Genomic DNA, 23,377 nt, shown 5'->3' with positions numbered 1-23,377 from the left:
TCAGCCTTGAGAAGTGATTCTCTACAAGGTGGTGTTCTGGGGTTCTTAGTTCTCTTTCAGGCAGAAGCATTTCTTTATCTGCACTGATTGCAACTTAATTCATGTGACACAGTAAGGACTTGCTCAGCCTGACTTCTACATATCTTGTGCAACCTCTGATAAAGCTCTTGCAATTTTAATGTAATTCTGCTCTGATACAAGCCAGAATATGACCAATATTGCTGTTGGTTCTAGGTTGTTAGCAGACATGAAAAGCAGAAGGAGAAGTTTAAGTTGGTAAATACAAGTTTGAACAACTCCTCTAGGAGAAGACCCGTTTATTAAGAAGGGCTATTTTGTGTAATGTACTGGCAACTGTGATCCCCGAATCGGAAACTATAAATATATAGGCATTCCCTAGTTTATTAGGATAATAAAGCCCTACTTGTGTAGATATGATGAAGACATGAGAAAGTTTTAAATTGCACTAGTAACATTGGATAGTTCAGCAACCACACTCAGAACAAAGATGCTTTCGGAACTGTTGTGCTTGCCTTTCTCTGCCACGCTAAAATGTGTAATACCAGCAAAATAATTTTTTTCTATTCCCTCTGCACATATCCTGCCAGGCACACTTGGAACTGGATATCAATTCTATGGATGTCCAAACTGAAGAGGATTTTAATTTGCTTAAGATAAGCAATACCAAGAGATATGAAGTTCTCAAGGAGATCCTGATATCACTTGGCCTGAGTTGTGAATTAAGTGAAATTCCTATGTTAACGCCTATTTACCTGCTCTCTTCTGATGAGGTAAGGCTTCTGCTTACATTTCAGTTGTTTGAGATTTACCCTACAAGACAAATTCAGTGTTCACTTAAATACACTTTGTTTCTTACATGGTATTTTTGTTTGGAGAGGTTTACATATGTATTACAGGTAAGCAAAAAGTTTAATTTCTACTCTGTCACTGTTTTGTTACCTGCTAGTAGTAATTTTGAATATAACCATTGGGAAATGGTGCAGGGTTAACTTCCCATATATATTTGCTATATTTCTGTTAAGAACTTTTTTGCTTATTTGCATGCTTCTGCAATATCAAAACACAAGGCTGTGGTAAGCTATGGAAAGAACTGATTTAAAAGACAGTATTTGTTTTCCTTTTAAAATGAGGTAGAAAGTTCTGTATAGGCTGGCAACAAAAGATCAAACCCAAATTATGGAGAATGGTGTGGCAGACCAAAACTGAAAGACTTGTGTGAGTAGGGAAGAGTGTGCGATTACACAATGAAGAGTTTTATTCCTGAGGATGTTCTAATATTTCCTGGAAATAGAATAGCTTCTCGTAATTCAAATAGTCAGCTGATTATTCTGGACTTCTCAATTTGAGACATTGCCATGAAGAATTGTGCAGAACATGTAAAGCAGTAATTTTAACTTTTTTTTTAAACATGACTTCAAATACATGAGAACCGTATTATATTGATCTGCAGGGATGAAGCAGTAGGTGATTAAAAAGCAATACAGGCTACTCAGGGTCTTTGAGGTGGTTGTCTTCCAACACATATAGCGCTGTCACTACTTGCTCTTAGCGTGCTTGTCTGATTCCTGCTCCTTTTCTGTACCACCCTTATGTTAGCACAGAAACAAGATGTCTATCTTTAGGGGAACTGAATGATAGAAGCTCCTCCTTGGATGCCTGTTTCCAGCAGTATCATATATAATATCCTTTTTTGGCTACAGGATCAATCAATGAACAAAGTGACATACTACATCTGAATGTTTTTAAATAACTTGGATGATATTTTAGATTTAGATTGTACTTTTCAAAACACTCTTCGTTAGTTGGGAAGGTGGGTATGATAAGCATTGCACAACTTATCACATATTCCCAATCCATATGTGACTTTGTTGTATGGCAGGCAAGACAGTAGCAGATCCAGACAAACTCACTAAAATACTATTAATAGGTGTATCTGTAAATTCAAATCTGCATTTGTTTTCTAAGTCTCTGAAGACTGCCAAAACTTTCTACCGGTACATTAAGTAATGCCCTCAGATAGCAACTTGAATTGGATGTAACAGTTGATCAAATTTAGGCAAAATGCAGAAAGCTTTTTTTGTTCCCCTTGAATGATTGTCCTTTCATGTGTGCCAAACTCTGCCAGCTCCACCTCCACTTTAAAATGGTGAAGATACTATTGGAAGTGCTTCTATCCAGCCTCTGCTTGAAGCAGGGCTGTTGCCAACACTAGATCAGGTCAGCCATGGCCTTTGTCTGGTTGAATCTTGAAAACCTCCAAGGGTGCACACTACAACCTGTCTGTGCACCCTATTCCAGTGCTGCTGTACCATTCTAGTGATTTTTTTTCCTGATGTCCAGCCTGAACCTCTCAAGCTGCAATTTATGGCTGTTGATGCTTTATTATATCCGGCAGTACAAAGAAGCATTTGGCTCTGTCATTCTTTTAACACTCTTATGTAGTTATACGTTGTTATTAAATCACTCCTTAGCCTCCTCTTCGCCAAACTGAATGAGCCCAGCTTCCTCATCCTCTTCTTACAGATGTGTTGTGTACTCCTAACCCCTTTGTGGTTGCTTTCCAAGGAAGCCTAATTAGCAATTCCTTGCATAAGCTGAGGTCTGCTTTCCAAAGACCTAACTCTGCGGCTTCCTTTCTCAGCCTTCCTCCATTCCTCTTAGCCTTCCTAGATTCTTGTGGTTGCCACAGCCAATGCTGTTGTCTGTGACCATATAAGAAACAAGTTCTTCCCTGTCTGGGAGCAGTAAATTCATAAGAATTGATTATCTATTTGTGTGGCAGATGTGGAAACAAAACTAAAACCCATTTAGCCTTTTTGACTAGTATTAAATGTGCTCTGTACAGAAGACTTGTAGTTTATTGAAGTCTTCCTTTTTTTTATTCTCATCCTTCACTCTTTTTTCATGATTGTTTCTTTCCTATGCATTTGCAATTTTCAAACACCCCACGAATAAAAAAGGTTAGCTAATTTCTATCCAAACTTGCCATCTAGTGGCATATTACAGGTTGCAGGCCATCTATTAAAGATATTTTTGCAAGGTATACTGTATAGTTAAAGTTTATACCAAAATTAGTTTTTAAATGTCGTTTTTCCACAGTTTTTTTTTTAATGGTAGTTTTTCTGTGTTTGTATGTGTAGTCATTGTTTCAGTGTCTTTTGCTTTAGCCATGACACGCTTCCAGAATATTGTGTGAAAGGAAGTTGCAACTTACATGTAAAAACTACAGTTAATAATGAAGAGATAGCATATTAAAATAAATAAGGAGTATGTAATAGTTCAGCTTTCTAACAAGTTATTTATTTTTCTCCATACATCATGTTCTACATAGGTGGTCTTGCTTTCCTAGAGAGCAAGGAGATACCAGAAGTGTACCTGACAGGTGAATAATTTGAGGAAATACTTAAACTTGTTTAAGATCAGAGTGAGTCAGTAGTACTGGAAATGGAGGAAACTGTCTTGCAAGCTCTAGTACTCTTGAACTTCCTTCTTTTTTTTATCACTATTTGTATGGAGAGCTTGTCCAGTACAGGTCACTGGGGATGTATTGGATAGTATATTCCTTCCCTGAGAGATTATCCAGGTAATGCTCATTGACAGCAAGTGATTTTTTTAAATTATTTTCTTATGCTTCCCTGTAAAAGAAATGTCATAATGAGTCAACTAGTAATCAAGCAAGCTCGATGTCCTGTTAGCAGTTCCAAAAACAGAAGAATGGCAAACGCTGTTCTCCTTGTTTCTAAGAGTTGGCAGTTCGCTAATGATTCCTCACCCCCAAACTGGAAGTTGCATCTGTACCATTATGTTTAAAAACCACTGGTAGACCTAACCTTGTCAGATTTTTCTAATTAATTTTAGACACTACAAGCCCCTTTTGCTTATGTGGAAGAAATAATAATTGATTTTGCTCTGCATTTTCTACTCTGTTAAGGAAAAAAATGTAGATTTTTTTGGTCATTTTTAAATTCTTTAAATTTAAAGTGCTAGTTTGGTTATTTTTCTCTTTCTGATCTATAAGCTTCAATTTACAGTAGAGCTGTACCCTGTTCTGTGTGATTTCATTGGTTTCTCTTCCCCACCCGTCTTTCCTCCTTTATCACTTCACAACTTTCATCAGACCTATTTTCTACCACATTGTGGACATCAAATAAAACTTTCTCAACTTTATTATATGAATAAGTAGCTTCTCTTGTCTTTTCCTCTGCCTACAATTCCTGAACAATCTGTGTCTTTTTGCATTATTGTTGCGATGCTGTAAATAATCCCATCAAACCTATTATGCTGATTGCTACAAATTTGATTATTAAGACTTTCAGATCTTCCTGTCTACTCTCTGGGTCTTGGACAGTGCGTGTTGCAATGTAATTTTTAGCTGCTTCTGAGGGGTGGATTGGATTTTTTTTTGGTTTTTTCCTCCTTAGGATTCACATTTTGAAGTTTTAGTTTCCAGTTTATATGGTTATCATGTATCTTAAAATCGCAGTCTTACTACATGGATTAAAAAAAGCCAATAAAATATAAGCAGAGTTGGCATTAGCTTTCTGAAAAATCAGTGTAACTTTAGAATTTGGGGCGACAATTTCTTTAATTCCTTAAAAAAAAAAAAAGACATAAAAGCTAATTCTGGGGAGAAGAGTTGAATTTTGTCTTTAAGTGTCCAGGATTTCATATATGTTATCGATTATTATAGATAAACTTAAAAACTGGGGGCTAGTTTGGTGCATGAAAAAATAAGCAAAGGTATAATTAACTTACACATAATTAAATTTGAATGTAGTGTCCTTTTCTTTGAAAAAAGACTTGGAAAGGCAGATGTTATTGTTTCATGAGGAGTTACGAACTTTGTAATGCACTTTTTGCCTTTGGCATATGAAAAGAAAATTTTAGTTTAGAGTGGAATGAAGGAGACTTGGGAAGAAATATTGAAACCTTGACAGTAGTTATGTTGAAAATTATGCAATTGAATTTTATCACTCAAGAAAAATACATTAGGAACGGGATGGTCGAGCTTTTAAAAAAGTGATACATTGACTGCATATGGCTTAGCCAGACTAGATTTATGCTGCTGATACTGTTCTAAAACAGGCAGAGATTTCCAGCTGGGCTATATTCAAGTTGGAGATAGGCTGAGTTGGAGGCTGTACTAAGCAAGCGCTGAATCTCATTTTAGCTGTTGAATATCTTTCTAAACAGCGGAAATTAGATCACATTGTTACCACTGTTGGGGTAACAATATTTAGGTTACTTGTCAGTAGAAAGTTAAAATGTCAGATTGAGATGTCAAACTAGAAAATATGATTTATTAAATTTTTGTGTGTATTGCAGTTCTCAAATAACGTTACTGCTGTGACTGATTCCCATATCTTGGGGATTTTCAGTTTTACTCTTTTTTTTCTTTTCTTTTTTCTTCTGTGTTTCTTTTGTTCACCTGGCTTTTTCTTAAAATGTCCACAGGCTCCACCAGTCTGAGATGGAAATTCTGGTAATATTATGGCTTTGAATTCAAATAAAAGCTCTAGTGTCTGAATACTGGATGATAGTGTCCATCTGTTAAGAGGTATAGATCTTACCATGTAAAATTACGCTCGTCAATCCTCAGCTAGTGCTTGCTGCTGTTGGTGTTGAATGATTGCTGTGACAGTGTGCACTTTTTATTCCTGGTCTCCTTTCTTGTAAATCGAGTATAAGGTAGGGGGCCTGGAAAGTAACAGCACTTGAGGCAACTCTTTCATCACAAGACTTTTTGCACTAAGGCTTGCAAGTATGGTTTGCTTCAGATACACCCATACGGACGTTTTTAAATTCGGTTAACTGGAAAAAATCCATATTATATTGATACAGTGCTACAACAACAGTGAAGGCAGTGTTTGAACCAAGAGCAATATAGTATGAAAGGCAGGTTACTTGCTGGTTAAAAGTTTAGTTAAATCTGCACAACTTGTTGGTGTTAAATGTAATTTTAGAGACAAGTATTGATATTGAAACACAGCACCTTTTTCTTTTCCTCTTTCCTTGATCTGGTGTAAAGCAGTTAAGCAAAATGTAGACTTGTACATTGCTGTAAAAAGAAAATTCTGTGTCACTGTGGTGCAGGGTAAACTCAGTGTCGAAACAAATGGCGATCACTGTAAGCCTGTTGTCTGGCACCCATATGTTCAGTGGTAGCTTCAAGCATAGAGATCTGATTTTTTCTGCAGCTTTACCTTTAAATGCTTAAATATTTACTCTTTCACATTGCCATCTTAAAGGATAATTTTTCAGACATAAATGCTAGGATTGTATTTTATTGCCATAAGTTTCAGCATAACATCTTCTAGGTTTCAAAACAAGAATTCACTCCTTGAAGAATGAGAGGGATTTGTCAGAATAGAGATTATTACCATTAGGAAGTATATTACACCCACACACTTGCTAATCTGAAGCCTCTTAAACTTGACTACTAACTCCTCAGGCTGTGTTAGGCTGAGTCACTTTTTCAATACCTTCCAAATGGATGGTGGCCAAATGATGAAATGTAATCAGTCTTTATTACTTCGGCTCAGCTAGTAACCATATTTTAAACAGTACGTTCTTCCAGAATAATAAACAGTCAATACAAACATACTGGCTGAAGCTTGAAGTTGGAGATTTTAACTCTTGTTTATTGGAGGCAGAAAGAATAATTAAAAAGTACAATTGAACGTACCTCTTGAATTTCAAACTTTCCTTTAAAGGACACTTTGAGATACAGAATACTGCACTCACAAGGGTAATGCAGTGTGAAGACAACTTTGTGTGTTTAAATAACTCAGTACACTACAGCACAATCAGAATTCAGTCGGACCAAATTTACATGTCTTGAGCTTCAGTTTTGATTCTGTGATGGCATCGGCTGTGTTTAAATTCCAAGTCCATTATGTCAGGAAAGAGAGTATGAAGTTACTTTATCCTGAATAAATCTTTCTTTGAGGATGGGAAATTTGAACTCTCAGCTAACACTACAATGAACCTAGATTTCAGGGTACATTTTTGAGACAATTGTTTCTGAAATATTTCCATGCATATTAATGTGTATTGTAGAACTTGAGATTCAACTGTGAAACTTCAGAGTTTTTTAAAAATTTCCAGTGCTAAAATCAGGGGTAGTTATACTGAAACTCCAAAGCCTTATTTTTATTGCTATCCAAGTTTTCATGCTTAAAAGCGAACCAAAAATGTATATTCTACAAAATAGGAAACTTGCTTATTTTCTCTTATCCTTGAAGTGTAAACCTCGTCCCTGCCTTTTTAGCCAGTAGGACAAAAAGCAAGAGCCCTTTGGAAGTATTTATTCCAGAAAGGAAATTTGCTCTTTGCTCTAGCTCAGAAGTAACCCGAGAGCTGAGAAAAATGTTGAATGAAAAGCACACCACGTGAGAGATCTGAAAAGATTCTGTTGATCACTGATAAATAGTTTGTGTCTAACATTTTTACTTTTGTTAATGTATTATATGTATTATTTCAAACGAACAGTGCATTGTTGCCAGAAATCTTTGTCTGGACTTAAAAGCTTTGCTGGTTTGTCTCTTGGCTAGGGATGAAAATGTCTTTTATGGCAAAGTTGCTTCAGGAAAAAAAGTAGATACAGCAATGTAAATGCATCTGTACCAGTAAAAATGTGTATTTGCTGGAACAGCTTATTCTTTTTGGGAAATGGATTTAATGTATGCCATGTGTGGAACTCTTTTTTGCTGTTAAAAGCTGTGTTTCTACTAGGCTGGTTAGGCAATGCAGTGCATTTGGCAAACCATTTGCATTCTGACAGGTAGTATGCTTTCTCTCTTAAGTGGCTTTCTGAAGAATTTATCAGTAAAACTTAACCCAAGGACTGATAACAAAGTACTGACAATTAAAAAATATTTGTAATTTAACTCCATGTGTTTAGTCTTTGAATTTATTATGGGGAAAAAAAAAGTTATTTGTTGGTTTGCAAGGCTTTGAGTTGCATGTGTGTGCAGGGAGGGTGGGTTTGCTTTTGTTTGTTTTGTATTCTTCCCCCTCCCTTCCTCAAATTAACTTTTGTTTCTTTATAACAAAACTTGCAAACCCAGAGGGGTCACACTGATCATAAACCAAAACTATTTCAGTGTTGCTGTCGTTCGTTGAAAAGCTCTTTCTATCAATGTCTGGATTCTAGTAATAGTCCCTACTGTTTGCTGGTGTTTAACTGTGTGGTTCTGAAAGGAATGGCCCCCTAAGAGGGGATGGTTATTTGGCAGTCAGTAGCTCCTTTTTTTTTTTTTCTTTCCTCCATCAGCACTCAAGATAATGAACGTACATAGGGACTATCTCCTGCTTCGACAGTTCAGAGCTCTCTTGGTCAGAAGAAGGCAGAAAGCTATTCTTCTGAGAGCTAATGCCACCCTGACTGAGGTGTGAGCCCCTGCAGATTCCTGGTTTGTGCCCACTTCCAGAGGCGAGAAGTTTGCCAGCTAAATCCTCTGCAGGTTCAGCGTGGAAAAAGACCAATCTCAGAAGTGCTTAGGCGGCGTAGGGCTTTTTGGGCACCAGCTCTGTGGTAGTGCTGGGCATAAGAAGAGAGAACTCAATGAATGGCATGGCAGAATAAATTGTAGAGATTTAAGATTATGTGTTTTTACTTCACACTTGTGAATGGCTAAGAGAATGATTATGGTCAGTTACTGTGGCTTACCAAGCACAGGGTGATTTCTTAACCTGTGGTAGCTTAATAGAGTAACTGAGAGGACGGATGCTCCTCTGTTTTCTGTCCTTACCCTCTCTAGCGTACAGAGGGAGGATGAACTATGGGACTTGAAGGTAGGTGCAGCATGAGTGAGGATGGATAGAAAGGGGAAGAGAAGGAAATCTGCAGATGGGAACCAAGATACTGGTTTTTGTTTCTCAGTGATATTTCCTTTGTACCTCAGTGAAGAGTGTTGTAAAATGTGTCATACAGTCGGTGGAATAAGTACTGTATATTTTAGCACATCTTTGTTCTTTCTCCTCAGTCTTCTATTATTCTGCGTACCTTTGTTAGTGTAGTTTCCTAATAGATCTGCCAGTTCTTCAGTAAAATCTTTAAACTTTTGGGTTCCAACTATTTGTTAGAGGTAAAAGCTTAAAAGAAGCTGAGTTTCTATAGCAAATTTTATAACATAGAGTCCAGGGCAGGGTGCTTTTCAAAGCTAGTTATACGCCAAGGCAGCCTGTCAGTCTTGCCTGGCATGCTAGTGGAACTGCCGGTCTGCCTAAACACCTCTCTGACAGAAACACCCACCCTCTTCTGCTCCCCTCCCAGCTGGCCAGGCAAGCGGTAGTAAAGAGGCAGGAACTTGTGAGGGACTGAGCATGTTGCTGTGAAGGGAGGAGAGGGGTGTCATGGGGGTTGAGGTATGGGAGCTTGGAGATACAGGGCGGCTGTGGTGGACTGATACCGGCTCTATGTATAACTGCATAGGTGATCTTATGGGGAGTTGCAATGACATGAACAGTAACAGATAACTGTAGATTTGCTGTCTTGACACCTACGTTCTTCCCCATAGCTGAAAGAGGTGACGAGAGCGTGACAAGGGAAGCAGCACACTGCTCTCACAGAAAAAACATCAGTGCGATATTGAACTGATTCCTTCCTCTCATAACACGTCCCCACCCCCAAATAAGGGAGGAGTGCCGGGAAGGGCAATGCTTTCTGAATTTTCAGGTCTGTGGTGTTGACTGGAGCCTCGCTGGTCTCACTGCCTAGAAGCAGGAGCAGTCCTCCCTCTCCAGAGGCTGAAAACAGTGTCTTTTCTTGGCTCTCTTCAGGTACAAAGAGCTTAATGACCCATCAGTGAGGGTCATTAAATTGCCATCTTGCCTTGAAAAATTGTTTTGTTCTTAAAAAAAAACAACCAGCTTTTGCTGATGCTGCTGAGAAGCATTTACCTGGCCCTGTTGAGAAAGGAGAGAGAAGAGAAGGTATGGGAGATACCAGAAATAGTGACTGTATGTAGAAGGTATGGAGAAAAAGACGATGAGGGCTATTGCAGTTAAACTATGAGACACAGTTACAGGAAACTAGGCTTTCCTGGCTCTCTGCTCAGAGGCTGCCTTTTTTCAACTAATCTTATAGTGCAAAACGACTATGAAACTAAAAGGTTTTTTACTAACTTCTGAGACAAAATTGAAGTGTTCAATAGAGATTGTTTTTCCTGGGCGCTAACTCAGTTGTCTAGGCTCAGGATCTGACTGACAGTTGAGCTTTGCTCATGCTGGCTCCTGTAAGTATTAAAAGGCTAAATTATCTCTTAATTTGTTCACTTATAAAAGTTTCTTCAAAATTCTCACTGGAGCTGTTTATTGAAGAAAGGCTGGCATGCTGCAGGTATCTCCAGTGCATTCACCAGCACTATGAGACTCCAGTATTGATGAGCATCCCTGCCCAGCTGAGCTAAACAGTGTTGGCATTACATTAAAATCACCGCGAATCTCTGTTGCTCTCAAAAGCTGGATGCAGTTGCGGCTTTTTATTCAGCTCCTTTAGTGAGGGAGGGTATCTTACCACTAGGCGTCACTTATGAGCTGAATTTAGAGAACACAGTAAAGCAAAAAATAAGGAAGGGATGGAAAACATTTTATGCATAGTGTGTTGTATATAGATTTGCATTAAAATATCTTTGCATGTTTGCAGCGACTGCCCTGTATAATCTTTCCTCAATTTTAAAACGGTATTTTAAATTCCATGGGAATTGATGGTATGTAGTGTCAAAATACAGTAAAACATTTTCAGTTAAGAAATCTTGATGGGAGATGAAGGGGACTCCAAATGTGGAGCCAAGTAATTCCAGGTGGTTGCTAAAGCTACCTTTTGCTTTTCTGTTGTTTATCTTCAGGGAATATTTACCATGTATTTGGGGGAGGGGGAAAGAGAAATCTGGCAAACATCCCCTTTATTTTACACTTCTCTAGTTAAAAACGTGTTTTCCTTCTTGCATGATAGCAGCAAGCATGCTGTTTGTTAAACAACCATGAATCACATTTGTAGGCACATAATAATGAATAGCATACTTATGCTGCATTATGATTTGTAAACAACTTTTTGACTATGTATTGATTCAATAAATGTTTTTGACGATCATTTGGAAAATGCAAGAAGCTTTGAGGAATGAAAGAAAATATCTTGTTTATAGCAATCTCCATGAAATGGGTCTTTATGCTGCTGTGAGAACTAAAAGTTAATGCCTTTTGTACTGAGTAGCGTTTAATCTTATTGTAGAGCTAGCTCTGATATGAAATTATTATGTGCTGGCATCTGACCAAAGTGCAACTCACTGAAGTGTATTCTATCATGTTTCAAGGCTTGCTTCAAGTCACTGTGCATGATACTTCACAACCACTTTCTTCAGTAGGCATGTTCTTTCTGTACTGTAGAGAATGGAAAATTTTATTATCCTTTCAGAATTGCTTATGTTATATATGAAACATTTGCGAGCTTGATGTTTGTGTCTTCTGCTAACTTCTCACTCCTGAAATGATAGAGAATAGCATTAGGGTTGAGTACCCTTTCTTAGGTATAGGTTGCTCAGCAAAGAGCATTGCTGGCCAGCGTGTGAGGCTGAGTTTTCTTAGTTTCAGTTTATCTTGGAGTTTGTAATAGGAATCTAATTAAAAAAGTAAAATCCACAGTGGCAGACTAATCCAAATTCATGTTGGCTCTGTGTCTAACACAGGCACACATTCTGTCTTAATGTGAAGGCTGTAATTAAAGTGACTGGTCTTGGATTTTGTTTCAGCACTCAAAAGTTGTAACTGATAAACCTTTTGGAGTCAGGGTTCAGGGTACTGCCTTTGAGCAGATGGGTGATTTTAGATAGCAAGAATCCATAACTTGTGACAAACACTCTGGAGATCCGTGGCAATTTGGCATCAATTTGCTTACTATGACCTCACTGGTAAAGATCTGACAAAAGTGGAGTATTTCCAAACACAAAAAACTTGAGATTCTCTGACTGTCAGTGGGGCCTGTGGCTAATTTATGTAAGTGAGACTGGGAAAACGAGAACAGGCTTGGCATCAGCTGGAGTCCTGTGAGATGCTATTAAGTTACCATTGCTCAGAAATGACGATACATTTCCACAATGAGAAATCATTATAATGGTTATCTAACAATTTAATTAGCGCTTCTTTTGTATCTTTACTTTTAAACAAATAATGGCCAGATGATATAAGATTATATATTTTAATTAAAGGGAAAAGTTGAATAAAAATATGTAACCAAGAAGAAATAGAAGTGTCTCCTTTATATTGCTCTTCAAAAAAGATAAACCCGCAAACTTTAGCTGTTTTTGAAACAGTGCATTTACCACATCAAGGTCTTCTGAATATATTTCTTTGATTCTTAACAATTCTTTGACAATTCAGTTACACAATAATGTTATCAGGAAAAAATTGTCCATGACACAAAGCTTATTATTTAAGTTTATCAAGCTGAATTTATTCTGGAAAATTAAGATGGAAGTTTAATTAGAGTTATCATTGATTTATAAGAGTATTCTCAGAGTTTGTCATCGAAGAAGACGAAGACTGCAAAAAAAATTATGAAGTATGACTTGTGTCACTAGTTGATAGGGAAGGGACTGACTTAGAGATTCTGTTGTATTTATCACTTGACAGTTAATTTTAAGAAATGATTTGGGGTTTCTAACATGTTGAGGAAACCCTGAAATTCCAGGTGCAGTGGGAATGGAATTTGGCATGTGACTATCTGGCTGACTTTATGCAGTTCTTATAATGAAAAGCTGATTAAAGAACAGCTGTTAGCTTAAATCAGAAAGTTCGCTGTAGTTTCTACTACAACTTTTTTTGTGAAAGCTTTTTTTTTATTTGGGTTTTAGTCGGTCTTCACAACAAGTGGAATGTGTTCCACAATGTGTAAATCACTGTACTCAGTTACTTGGCAATTCTAGTGGTGACATTAATTACAAAGGATTTACATGAATATTGAAGCAAGGTTTTCTCAGAAGAAAAAAAATCAGAATAAATCTTGTTCTGTCGTTTTCATGGTACATGTATCTTTCTTCTGCCAGTAAAAGTATGCTCTGTAGAAGTGCTGTGTAGCTAAGTCCATCAGGGCAACCTGTATTCTTGCAGTTAGATTATACAGAGCTGTGCTTCACAGGATTACATGATTTAATTTTAAGAATTTCAGCTGGTCACTGTTTTATCTGTGCCAGCATTTCCTTGTGCAAACACCAGAGGATCTACAACGGTGATGAAGTTCTGTACTTAAGTATGGTTCTACCTCTGTATATAATTATATATACGGACTTGTATAAGTCTGTGTGTATGTGTATATGTGTGTTAATATGTATATTTTTAAAAAGTCTGTATATAATCTTATTAGCCATATTTGCAATCTCAAGTTTCAGAAATTAGGTCAAGTCTTCTTTCTTTACCCCTTCCTTAATAAATGCATGATATAGTAGAAATTATGAAAGTGACACAGGCCCAGAGAAGACGACTGGCCCTGGAGAAGAGCTCCAGCCCTGAGAAAAGTTGAGATCGAGTAATTCATCTAGTGTGCAAATTGGAGCATGCTCCTTGACTGATGAGAGTAAGAACTTTTTAGAGAGAGAAAAACCTCAGGAGGAAGAGCTAGTGGATCTAGTTTGATACCAGATGAAAGAGAAGACAGACACTGTTTGGGAGGAGGAGAGAGGGGAATAGGATAACAGCTGAAGAGGCAGAGGTAAGGAGCAAGACTTGACCATATAGAAAACAACTTGTATTACTGCATTTTCTAGCATTCCCCACAGCTGCTAGTTATTATAATGCATATCTAAAAATTTTAGCTATAAAATCTGTGCTACTTTGGACTGATCATTTCACTAGGATGTAAGATATGGGACAACATTTGATTTTTACAGCTTGCTTTATTGAGAATCACTTTTCTTATCTAGTGTGTATTGTTTCTCAAGTGTGTACTAAATTGTACTGTTGAACTTATTTAAGAAATATTTTAAGTACTGCTTCAGAAAACATTTCAAAATATCCTTCTTAATTTGTAAAAAATGAATAAATGTATAATTAAAATAATTGTTGAAGCCAAGCTTTAGCAGGATCAGTATTGAGGAGACTAGTACAGTCTGTCCCTACTTGTTTTAACATGGATAAGAATCCCTACTGCAGTTTAAGAGTAGTAGTGGTCATAATAAACTTACAATTTTTGTACATGGTGACACCTAAGATTTGAAGACAGAACAATAGGTCATTTAATAACGTAACTCTTTAGAAGGGGGTATGCAGACTGCTGAGTCTCAAGATTCTTTGGACAAACAACCCGCATCTAGGTTTTTGCTCAGCTTCTTGCCCTTCAGTATAGACTTGCTATAAAGTCAATACCATGTTTTAACAGCTTCAGAGAGAGAATCTAAATAAAGATAAGGTGATTTTTAGTTGTTAGGATCCCAATGTGAAGGGAGATTATGGATATAATGTGTGTTACTGAATAATATGCATATGTTTCTGTTTTTGTTTGTCATATCTTTGTTGCAACTGTAACATCAAAAAAGTAATTGGTCATCATTTCTTTGTAACTTACCTTTCACCTGATGAAGTAGGTCATAACTTCAGTAGAAAAAGTTACATTGTTCTCATTATAAAAACTATTTGAAAGGAAGTGCAGTATTCAGCTGGAGAAAGTGTATCACCGTCTCCTCTGCTTTAAAGAACTGTGCCTGGGTGCTCTCTACCTATTGTACAAAGACAACTTTTAGGAATTGAAAAACATCTTAAGATCCTCTGAATTTTAAGATGGAGAGAACTATTTCGTGGGAGCATGTCTCAACATTTCCATGTAGTCAAAATCAACAAAAATTAATTCCAGGAGGTATTTCTGAAATTCTTTTGCAAGATAAGGAAAAATAATTGTTTTTTTATGCATAATCATCAAGAGTTAAATAAAAAATTACATAGGGCATGTTTTGACTTTAGAACTCATTGCACAAAATAAGCAATTATCCATGCATTTTTCTGGTCTGGAAGATATACGTTTTTTTCTTCCCAAAATGGAATTGTTGGTATTACGATTAGTTCATGTACCTCAGCTACCTGACAGGAATAGCAGCCGCAGAGATAACTTTTATCTAATTAGTTTTCCATTTTTTGACTGCATTTTACATGTTAGTATATTAGTACAATATATTAGCTGATGAAAAAGAAAATACAGTCACTGAAAGCAAATGCTTATTCTTATTTTTTGCTTCCTATAGAGAGAGGGGCACTTTCCCAAAGTTACCATAAGCAGTATGAGCTGCAAATTACCATTGAGCTGCTTGTTTGAATTCCGGAGGTTCTGTTAGAAATACCTGAAAACATTTGAAGTTGTACTTCTGTCTTTAGAATACTTCTGTCATTATTTTAAGCGAGAATAGCTGATATCAGGAATGTTTTGAACTGAGTTCAAAAGATTACTTGTCTTTCATGGGAGAATACTTCATTGGAGCTGTGAGGCGTAGGCTCTTTGGCTCACAAATCCTTATGATGTAGATTGCTAGAAGAGGAGATAGTTACCTTATGCTTGCTGTGTTCTTCTTTCGTGCATCTGCTGCTGGCCACTGTTGGAGAAAAGGTACAGATTTAAAGGGGCATATTATATTAATATGACTGCTCCTTTGTCCTTGTGTTCGTATCGTTTGAGCAGCAGTGGCTTTTGACAAGAGCTGCCCCTTTCTGCTAAGTGTTAGTTATTTTGTCATTTGAAAGAGAAGTTCATCAGCTCTTGCAATTATGGGAAGCTTTTCCTTCTATCTGGAAGCCATAGGCAACATCTGGGAAGCAACAATGTTTAATTTGGTATTTCAGTCAAATGGTATGTATGAATAGCTAGCAATGACAAGGATATGCTTTTGTTATCACTGCAGCAACCATTACCTTTTGGAGGTGGGAGTGGACTTCAGCCTTCTCTAAATATTTTCAAGCTTTTTTTCTGTCCTACGCGATCCACTCTGTCTAATGATGGTCTCCAATTAGCAGTCCAGGAGTAGCAAATTAGACATTTTTGAAGTGCAATAAACCTTACTACAATTATTGCTATCCTTATTGCTCCATACAAACCAATTTCTGCGTCTGTTCAAGGATGTCGCTTCCTCTTAGAAGCATATGATAATTTGCTGGTAGAATGTTACTTTTGCAGCCACTGTCACGTTCCTGATTTTATGTAATAACACTAGCTTGACAAATTGAAAGTACACATCAAACTTCAAACTCAAAATTAAATAATAATTGCTTTGCTCTCAGTCTCCTGTTTCCCCGGCTATTACGTTCAAGAAACAGAGACCCAAATTGTCCCTATTTAACCAAGGATAAATTAATCACTAGGTGTCACAGACTGAGTATACAGACTTTGTCTGTAGCTTGAGTTCATTAGTTTGTGTGGGACTACTCTGGAAATGCATTTTAAACTCTTTTTTTCGCATTTTAGTACTGATTGAAGTAATCCCTGAAACTTTTTCCATCTAGACAATTTGTTTTTAGAAGTTAACCCTCTGGTTTGGGACTATTAATTAAGGGCCTTCAACAAAGGTGGTTCATATTTAATCAGTTAAAAGTTCGTCTTTGGAGTGGATATGTGCAGAGCTGGTTTTCAGGTTTTCAAAGCTTTTGCTTCATTCTGGCCAGGTTCTTGACTGTAGAAGCGTAGTCTGGGTAGGATGTTGTAGTCTTAGTCCTCATTTCTGTAAGACTCTTTCGCCCAGACCTTGGCTTTTTTTCTTTTTAGTATTAAACAGGGTTCAAAAGTTTCAATTCTATCACTTTCTATGGTCAGTCAGGGGGTAGGAAATGCACAATACAGTCATATGCCTTGGGAGCCAGAATTCCCTTTCACTCACTGGCTGCTGAGCTGGAATGAAAAATTACATGAAGCTCTACTGCTACTCCACTTCAAAGCTTTCATACCTTGTCAGAAGTTTGACGCTTGCACTGCAGTCACTAACCTTTGCAATAGACTACATTAGTGCCCATATGCAGCGAGCATTTACTGTTTACATAGTTTTCAACAAGTATTTCCATAAGGTTGTATTTTGTTGTCCCCTCCAGACCACTGCCACGCAAGACATTTCCTTGTTTGGGTTAATACTAACTTTTAATGGGAAAAGTCTAAAAAAAAAAAAATGAAGCCATCTTCTTTTTCAGGTGTGCTATTCAGTTGGGTCTTAAAACAAATGCAAGAGCATGTTTCCAAGCATTGTGGTTAGATTTTATTAAATGAGGTCTCTTTGGGATACATTCTACGTGAAGTGTTACCATTTGCATTAATGAATATTGCAAAATTTTGTTTGACAGATTGGGTCTTCCCTCAACTCTTTTAACAGTAATAGAGCATAAATATCCCTAAGCACAGAAACAGGTGGTTATCCTCAGAGACGAGTCAAGGGAATCCAAAGTCCTTCAGAGTAAAGAATGTGCCATTGTCAAAAACGCTCCTGACTGCCTGTATTTGCTTCTGTTGAGCACTTCTCATACACTACCTCGGTCTCGAGTCTGTTCTTGTTTGCTTCTTTGAGTGCTTTGTTTCCCAAAGTCACTCCTAAAACCCTGCATTTCAGTCATGAGCTTTGACTTCTGCTGCGTTGTCTGCAATACTGTAAGTTCTAAGTCTGCAATACTTGGTTCAAAAGGCCAAATGTGGTAAAAAAAAAAAAAAAAATGAAGCCATCTTCTTTCAGGTGTGCTATTCAGTTGGGTCTTAAAACAAATGCAAGAGCATGTTTCCAAGCATTGTGGTTAGATTTTATTAAATGAGGTCTCTTTGGGATACATTCTACGTGAAGTGTTACCATTTGCATTAATGAATATTGCAAAATTTTGTTTGACAGATTGGGTCTTCCCTCAACTCTTTTAACAGTAATAGAGCATAAATATCCCTAAGCACAGAAACAGGTGGTTATCCTCAGAGACGAGTCAAGGGAATCCAAAGTCCTTCAGAGTAAAGAATGTGCCATTGTCAAAAACGCTCCTGACTGCCTGTATTTGCTTCTGTTGAGCACTTCTCATACACTACCTCGGTCTCGAGTCTGTTCTTGTTTGCTTCTTTGAGTGCTTTGTTTCCCAAAGTCACTCCTAAAACCCTGCATTTCAGTCATGAGCTTTGACTTCTGCTGCGTTGTCTGCAATACTGTAAGTTCTAAGTCTGCAATACTTGGTTCAAAAGGCCAAATGTGGTCTTTTGGAGTAGAAGCCAGTGGTGTATATGACTTGACTAAAGTCAACTTAGCCCTGGACTAGCTGGGGGATTTGTCTAGAGAAATGTTCGGCCTTATCCCTGTGAGGGTTAAGTATGTTGTGTGTCCACCTTTAAAGGACAAATTTAATTTGTTGGGGTTTTTTTTCCCCATTTATCCCTGACAATTGCAGAAATGCTTTCAGGTGGCTGCTCTCTAAGAAGGCTGGCTCTGAAGTTAGTTCTTGAAGCTACCTGTGTATCAGGACCCTTACAGCTACAGGAAGGTGTAGTGTATGACTTGCTTACTACCTACTTGTTTTTCCTCTGCGGAAAAATTTTTTCTCTTTTGTTCTGAACAAGGTTTCAATCCCAGCAGAAGAAAGTTAGTGTTAAGTCTGAAAGGGCTGAAAAAGGGAGAGAAGAATTACAATGTGTTAGAAAACATGCAGCTTGCATAACTTTAAACGTAGTTTGTATCATTGACTCTTACAACTTGGCATTATACTACGTGGGTGTGAATAGTGTATTTTTTCCCATGTTTTGTAAGAAAAATTCATTAATTTGTGATAAACTGAATATTACTGAGGCTTCCTTCAGAGTTCTTGATTTGATACCTAAATTTTACATTGCTGTATATGACGTATTTTTGCAGCATGAAGCTTAGCTTTTCTGATAGACTCCGCTAAATAAAAAGCATTAGTTTGCCTTTTTTTTTTAAATAAATAATCCCATGCTGTCATGTTAATGTTTTTTTAGGATCCTGGATTAGCAAGGAGATCTTGGTTACAGTGAAAGTTAGTAGTTGTTATCTTAATCCTGTTTTTTTTTCTCTTTGGAGTAAGTATACTATAAATAACATCCCAAGCATGTTCTTGCCATTACAGCATATAATTTTCAAGAAATTCTTCCTTTCTAAGATGTTTCTTTTATTATCTTTTTTTTATTTATAAACTGTTATGTCAACCTGAATAGATTTTAGAAAGGATTATATGATGCATGTTGAACGTTATCTGTGCAACTCTAGGGACGTAACTGTATTGTAATCTTTGAGTTTGTGGTACATGTGAAAATGTGTTGTGGTTTCACCCTAATATTTCACAGACATTTCTTTAGCTCAAGAACCCCTACAGTGTGACAGAATTGCGAGTTCTTGCTCAGAAGAGGCAAAAATGAGGTACAGCTGAAATATTGTCGTTCAGGTTTAATGCAGGCTTGCAGTGCGAAGAGGAGAATCTTTGGCTCCTGTTCTACCATTTCATATTCATGAACACTAAATTCACTCACATTTTATGTATATAAACCTGCTGAAAGGCAAAACAAACCTGATGGAAAACCTTAAACTAAGAACTGTGTATTATCAGTGCTAAGAGAAAATATTTTCTTAGGTTTTATTTACTTAACTCATTCTACTACTAATTCCAAGATTTTCAACAAGCAATTTTATCCTCAGTTTGGGGAAAAAAAAAAGTTTTGGTACCAAATAAAAATACTATTATGTGATAGCTGTTTAACAGAGCCAGTTTTACCAGCTGAATATATTGCATCTAATTTATTGCCCTATTAGCTGAGAACAAAATTCTTCTGTATTTTTTTTTTCTAGTCAATACAGAATACTTTTGAGAGCAATTTAAAATAAACGTATACAGCATTTAGGGTTAGATTTATATCTGAATTTATTCTTCTAAACGTGACTTTGGTTTTTGTTGGTTTTGTTGTTCGTTTTTTTTTTTAAACCCACTTTAATATGCATAATGTTCAGGTTTTAGTGCAAAAGTGGAATGTCTTTTCCCTTCTGCCTGGTTTCTCTATACTTATTTTTAGCACAGTTGCACATATGCTCAATTTACCATACACTTTTCTTCAAAAAATAACAACAGTTTTGTTACGAAGTAGGTGTCATGAAGAATTAAATGGTCAAACCGTAATTTATCATGCCTTTTTCTGGTAGGATAAATCAACACCTACTAGTCCTCTGATTTATCAGCCCTTTCATTGCAGCGCTCGTTTTTGTGAAGTGTTATGTAGTGATGTTATATCAAAGGTAGACGTTATTCTTACTGATCCTTTACCCTCAAAGTCAGCTTTAGTCTGTTGCAGCAAACGTACCCCAATTACTGTGCTAGGTTATGATACCAGTTTACCTTGCATAGGTGGTCATATACTATTTAATTTCTGAGATTAAGAGCTACAAACTACTAAATGAGATTTCGTCCCGTAATTTTTAGTATCCTTTAGTTTAAACTACAATTTTATTATGGATGTTACTGAATTATGCTAAATATGGGGGGTGTGGGGTTGATGCATACATTCTTTGTTCCTTTTTGTGTGTGTGCTTAAATATAGTTATATGGTAACATGCGATTACAATTTTTTTGAAGTATGCTTGGCTTAAAACCTGGTTAAATTCAATCCTTTAGTGATTCTTGACAGAGCTGGGAATTCTGGAAGAGGTTTTGACATCTGAATATGGGCTATTGGATTCAAAAGTTTTCAAATAAGGTTTGAAACTAACTTGGCAAGTGCTTGCGATGGATTTAATACATATGCATTTAGTACATCATCTTGCTCTGCTACCTGCATCATAAAACCTGAATTTTTTTTTTTTTTTTGGTAAAACTGATACTGAGCCTTAAACCTGTTTTTTCAACTTGTGTAAAACGTTGATGGTGCATTTGTAATGTATTAGGGGAGTACTCATTTTATTGTTGTTGTATGTGAATATGGAGCTAACTTATTCAGTGTTAATAAATGTTAATAAAATATTTTAGAATATTTTCTAATACAACTCTGGATTTTTTTATAATAAAACAGATTGAATTTTAAGTAACTTCTGTTTTCATTAGAAACCTTGCACAGGTCTCAAAATCAGCACAAGCCACAGTAAATTAGTGCAGAGTTATAAAATACTGCTTCAGCAAATTAAGGAGTTTTTGTTTAAGTAGACTTTTGGCCTTTCAGAATGGAATATGGTTCTCTTTCATATGTAATGTGCTTTTTTCATATGCATGGATGGCTTCAGGTTTTTTTAAAGATACGCTTTCAGTTCTGGATGACGTTTAGCCTTTGACCCAGCCACTTTCTTACAATAAACAGTTTGTTGATGAGAGCAGCTGCTGGGAAGATTGCTTCCAGACTGTTCTGTTGCAGCTGAGTAAGAAAAGCAAAAGCGAGGATGCACCTTACAGCGTTGCTCTGCTGTCCTCCTTGTTCCTCTGCTCAGCTCTGGTTTGCGTTGAGGACAGTGCAGTGGGGCCTTCTGTAGCTAGCCTTGTCCTGCGGCTGTGAAGGCTGTTACATAGTCAGGGACTGTAAATGGTAGTACTCTATCAAAATTGAGAAATCAGAACAAATGTGTTCTGCTTAGAGCAGTACGCATTCGCTCTTTTTTTTATTATTATTATTTTTATTCCATCCTTTTAAGAATTTTTGATACTTTTTTGGCATATAACAATAAAGAAAAAATGTGTTGCCTCATTTCCTGTATTTGTTTTGCATGACTGAGTGGTAGCATGTGCCTTCTAGCAACCTAATACCTAAGCAGAACACTGTGCTAAAAACAACAGAGAGATACTGATATAAAAAACTTGACATGAAGACCATTTTTCCTTTTCATTGCTAGTTGATTTCTTCTTATCTTATTTTTAACCTTATTGACAGCATTCGTTTCTCTACATAAGGCAACATCTGATATATTTTTCATTAGTCGGTGAATTCTGACCTGGGCCCTGCAGCCTGTTTTTAGAATGGACTGCTGCACATTGGATAAATTAATTTTCTGCCTACATACAGTGCTTTTTAAAGCTAAATTTAATTTTGGATTCAAATTTAGGCACAGATTTATAGGCAGTTGCTGGACATGTAGACTGGGAATGGGTTGAAATCTAAGATGCTTCATGTTCAAAGAAATGTAACTGCAGTAAAAAGGATAAGGATACCTTGCAACACTTTGTTAAAAATCTGTCCCTTCTTTGGACTAGGTATTCCACAGATCAGTTAGCAAGATGGACCCACTTCTATACGTGACTGTTTCTACTCCCCATACTGCTGAGACAACGCACTGTGTAACTTTATACTTGTTTTTAAAAACACACTGAAGTGTGGAGACAATAATAAGGAACTTGGTCTCTGGAATGATCTTTCAGAAATGATTAGCTTTTGCTGCCTCTCTTGAGAAAGTATATCACAGACTAAAGTAACTACCCAAACCATTAGAGACTCCTAAAAACCCAGTTGGTTGTGAATTAAAAAAATTACCAAACCCTGCCATCTTTCTAAATGCCCTTCCATATTTTACGCAATCAAATCATGTTTTGCACTGTATCTAGGTTTAGGAAATATAAAAATATTATTAATAAACTAAAACAGGTTTCCTAGTTATGTAGTATCCTGAGAATGCACAGCAACTATCAGCCAAGTAACTACAAAAGTTCATGAGAACATGAAATGAGAATGCACCTCGGCTGTACTACAAAAAAATCTTTATGAAGTTCTTTGGGGGATGGGGAAAGGAGGGAGTGGAGAACTGGGGATTTCTCTCCTTCCTAAGATTTTTATACTATGAACTAAAACACAGAATCATGACAATTATGGCCCTCTGCATGCTGAATAGAGTAAGATAGATGCACAGATTCTCCCCTGACTTAGCCTAGAGGAGTGACCTCAGCTAAAATATGCCTTCCTATTAATAAAATATGCAAAACATAGGAAAACATTATAAGTAATCTGAAGATAGATTAAAATCAGTTTCCCTCCACAGCCCCACTGGCGATGTAGCTTGCTCAATTTTGATCTACTTCCTTGAACAAGGACTGAACTTTGAAATTAATTATAAGCAGTTAAGAGAAAAGTTTTATATATGCTTTCTGAAAATGAATTCATTTTAGTACTTTAGGTATTTCAAATCAGATTTTGAATGTGTTGTAAATAGCCTTTGTGTTTTACAGTTCTGTTTATTCTTTTTGTTTCAGTTGTTACAAAATCCATCTTCAAGCTTACACTGACTTAAGTCTAAAAGGGCGACTATTCAGGACTCCAGGCGTTGATGTGTAGTTTGGTAATGTTACTACATATTAGCGACATCTGAACAGTATTGAAATAATGATTGTGGCTGTCTAATGAAATCTCTTAATCTGATTGTCTTGTTAGAGACACTGGCTTTGATAAACAAACAAATAA

General features: G+C 36.7%; 1 protein-coding gene across 1 annotated transcript in view; it reads left to right on the top strand.

Moving 5' to 3' along the window:
• HLCS (holocarboxylase synthetase (biotin-(proprionyl-CoA-carboxylase (ATP-hydrolysing)) ligase)) overlaps positions 1-23,377 on the top strand; it is a 120,860-nt gene that overhangs the window by 12,776 nt on the left and 84,707 nt on the right. The window contains exon 4 of the mRNA XM_009327969.1: positions 609-791. Within this exon, the coding sequence (XP_009326244.1) occupies positions 609-791 (183 nt within the window). The remainder of the gene's footprint in view (positions 1-608; positions 792-23,377) is intronic.

This window comes from Pygoscelis adeliae, unplaced genomic scaffold (genome assembly GCF_000699105.1).
Source record: "Pygoscelis adeliae isolate BGI_AS28 unplaced genomic scaffold, ASM69910v1 Scaffold154, whole genome shotgun sequence".
Lineage (NCBI taxonomy): Eukaryota > Metazoa > Chordata > Aves > Sphenisciformes > Spheniscidae > Pygoscelis > Pygoscelis adeliae.
Note: the sequence above shows the minus strand (reverse complement) of the source record. Positions and strands in the feature narration are given on the sequence as shown.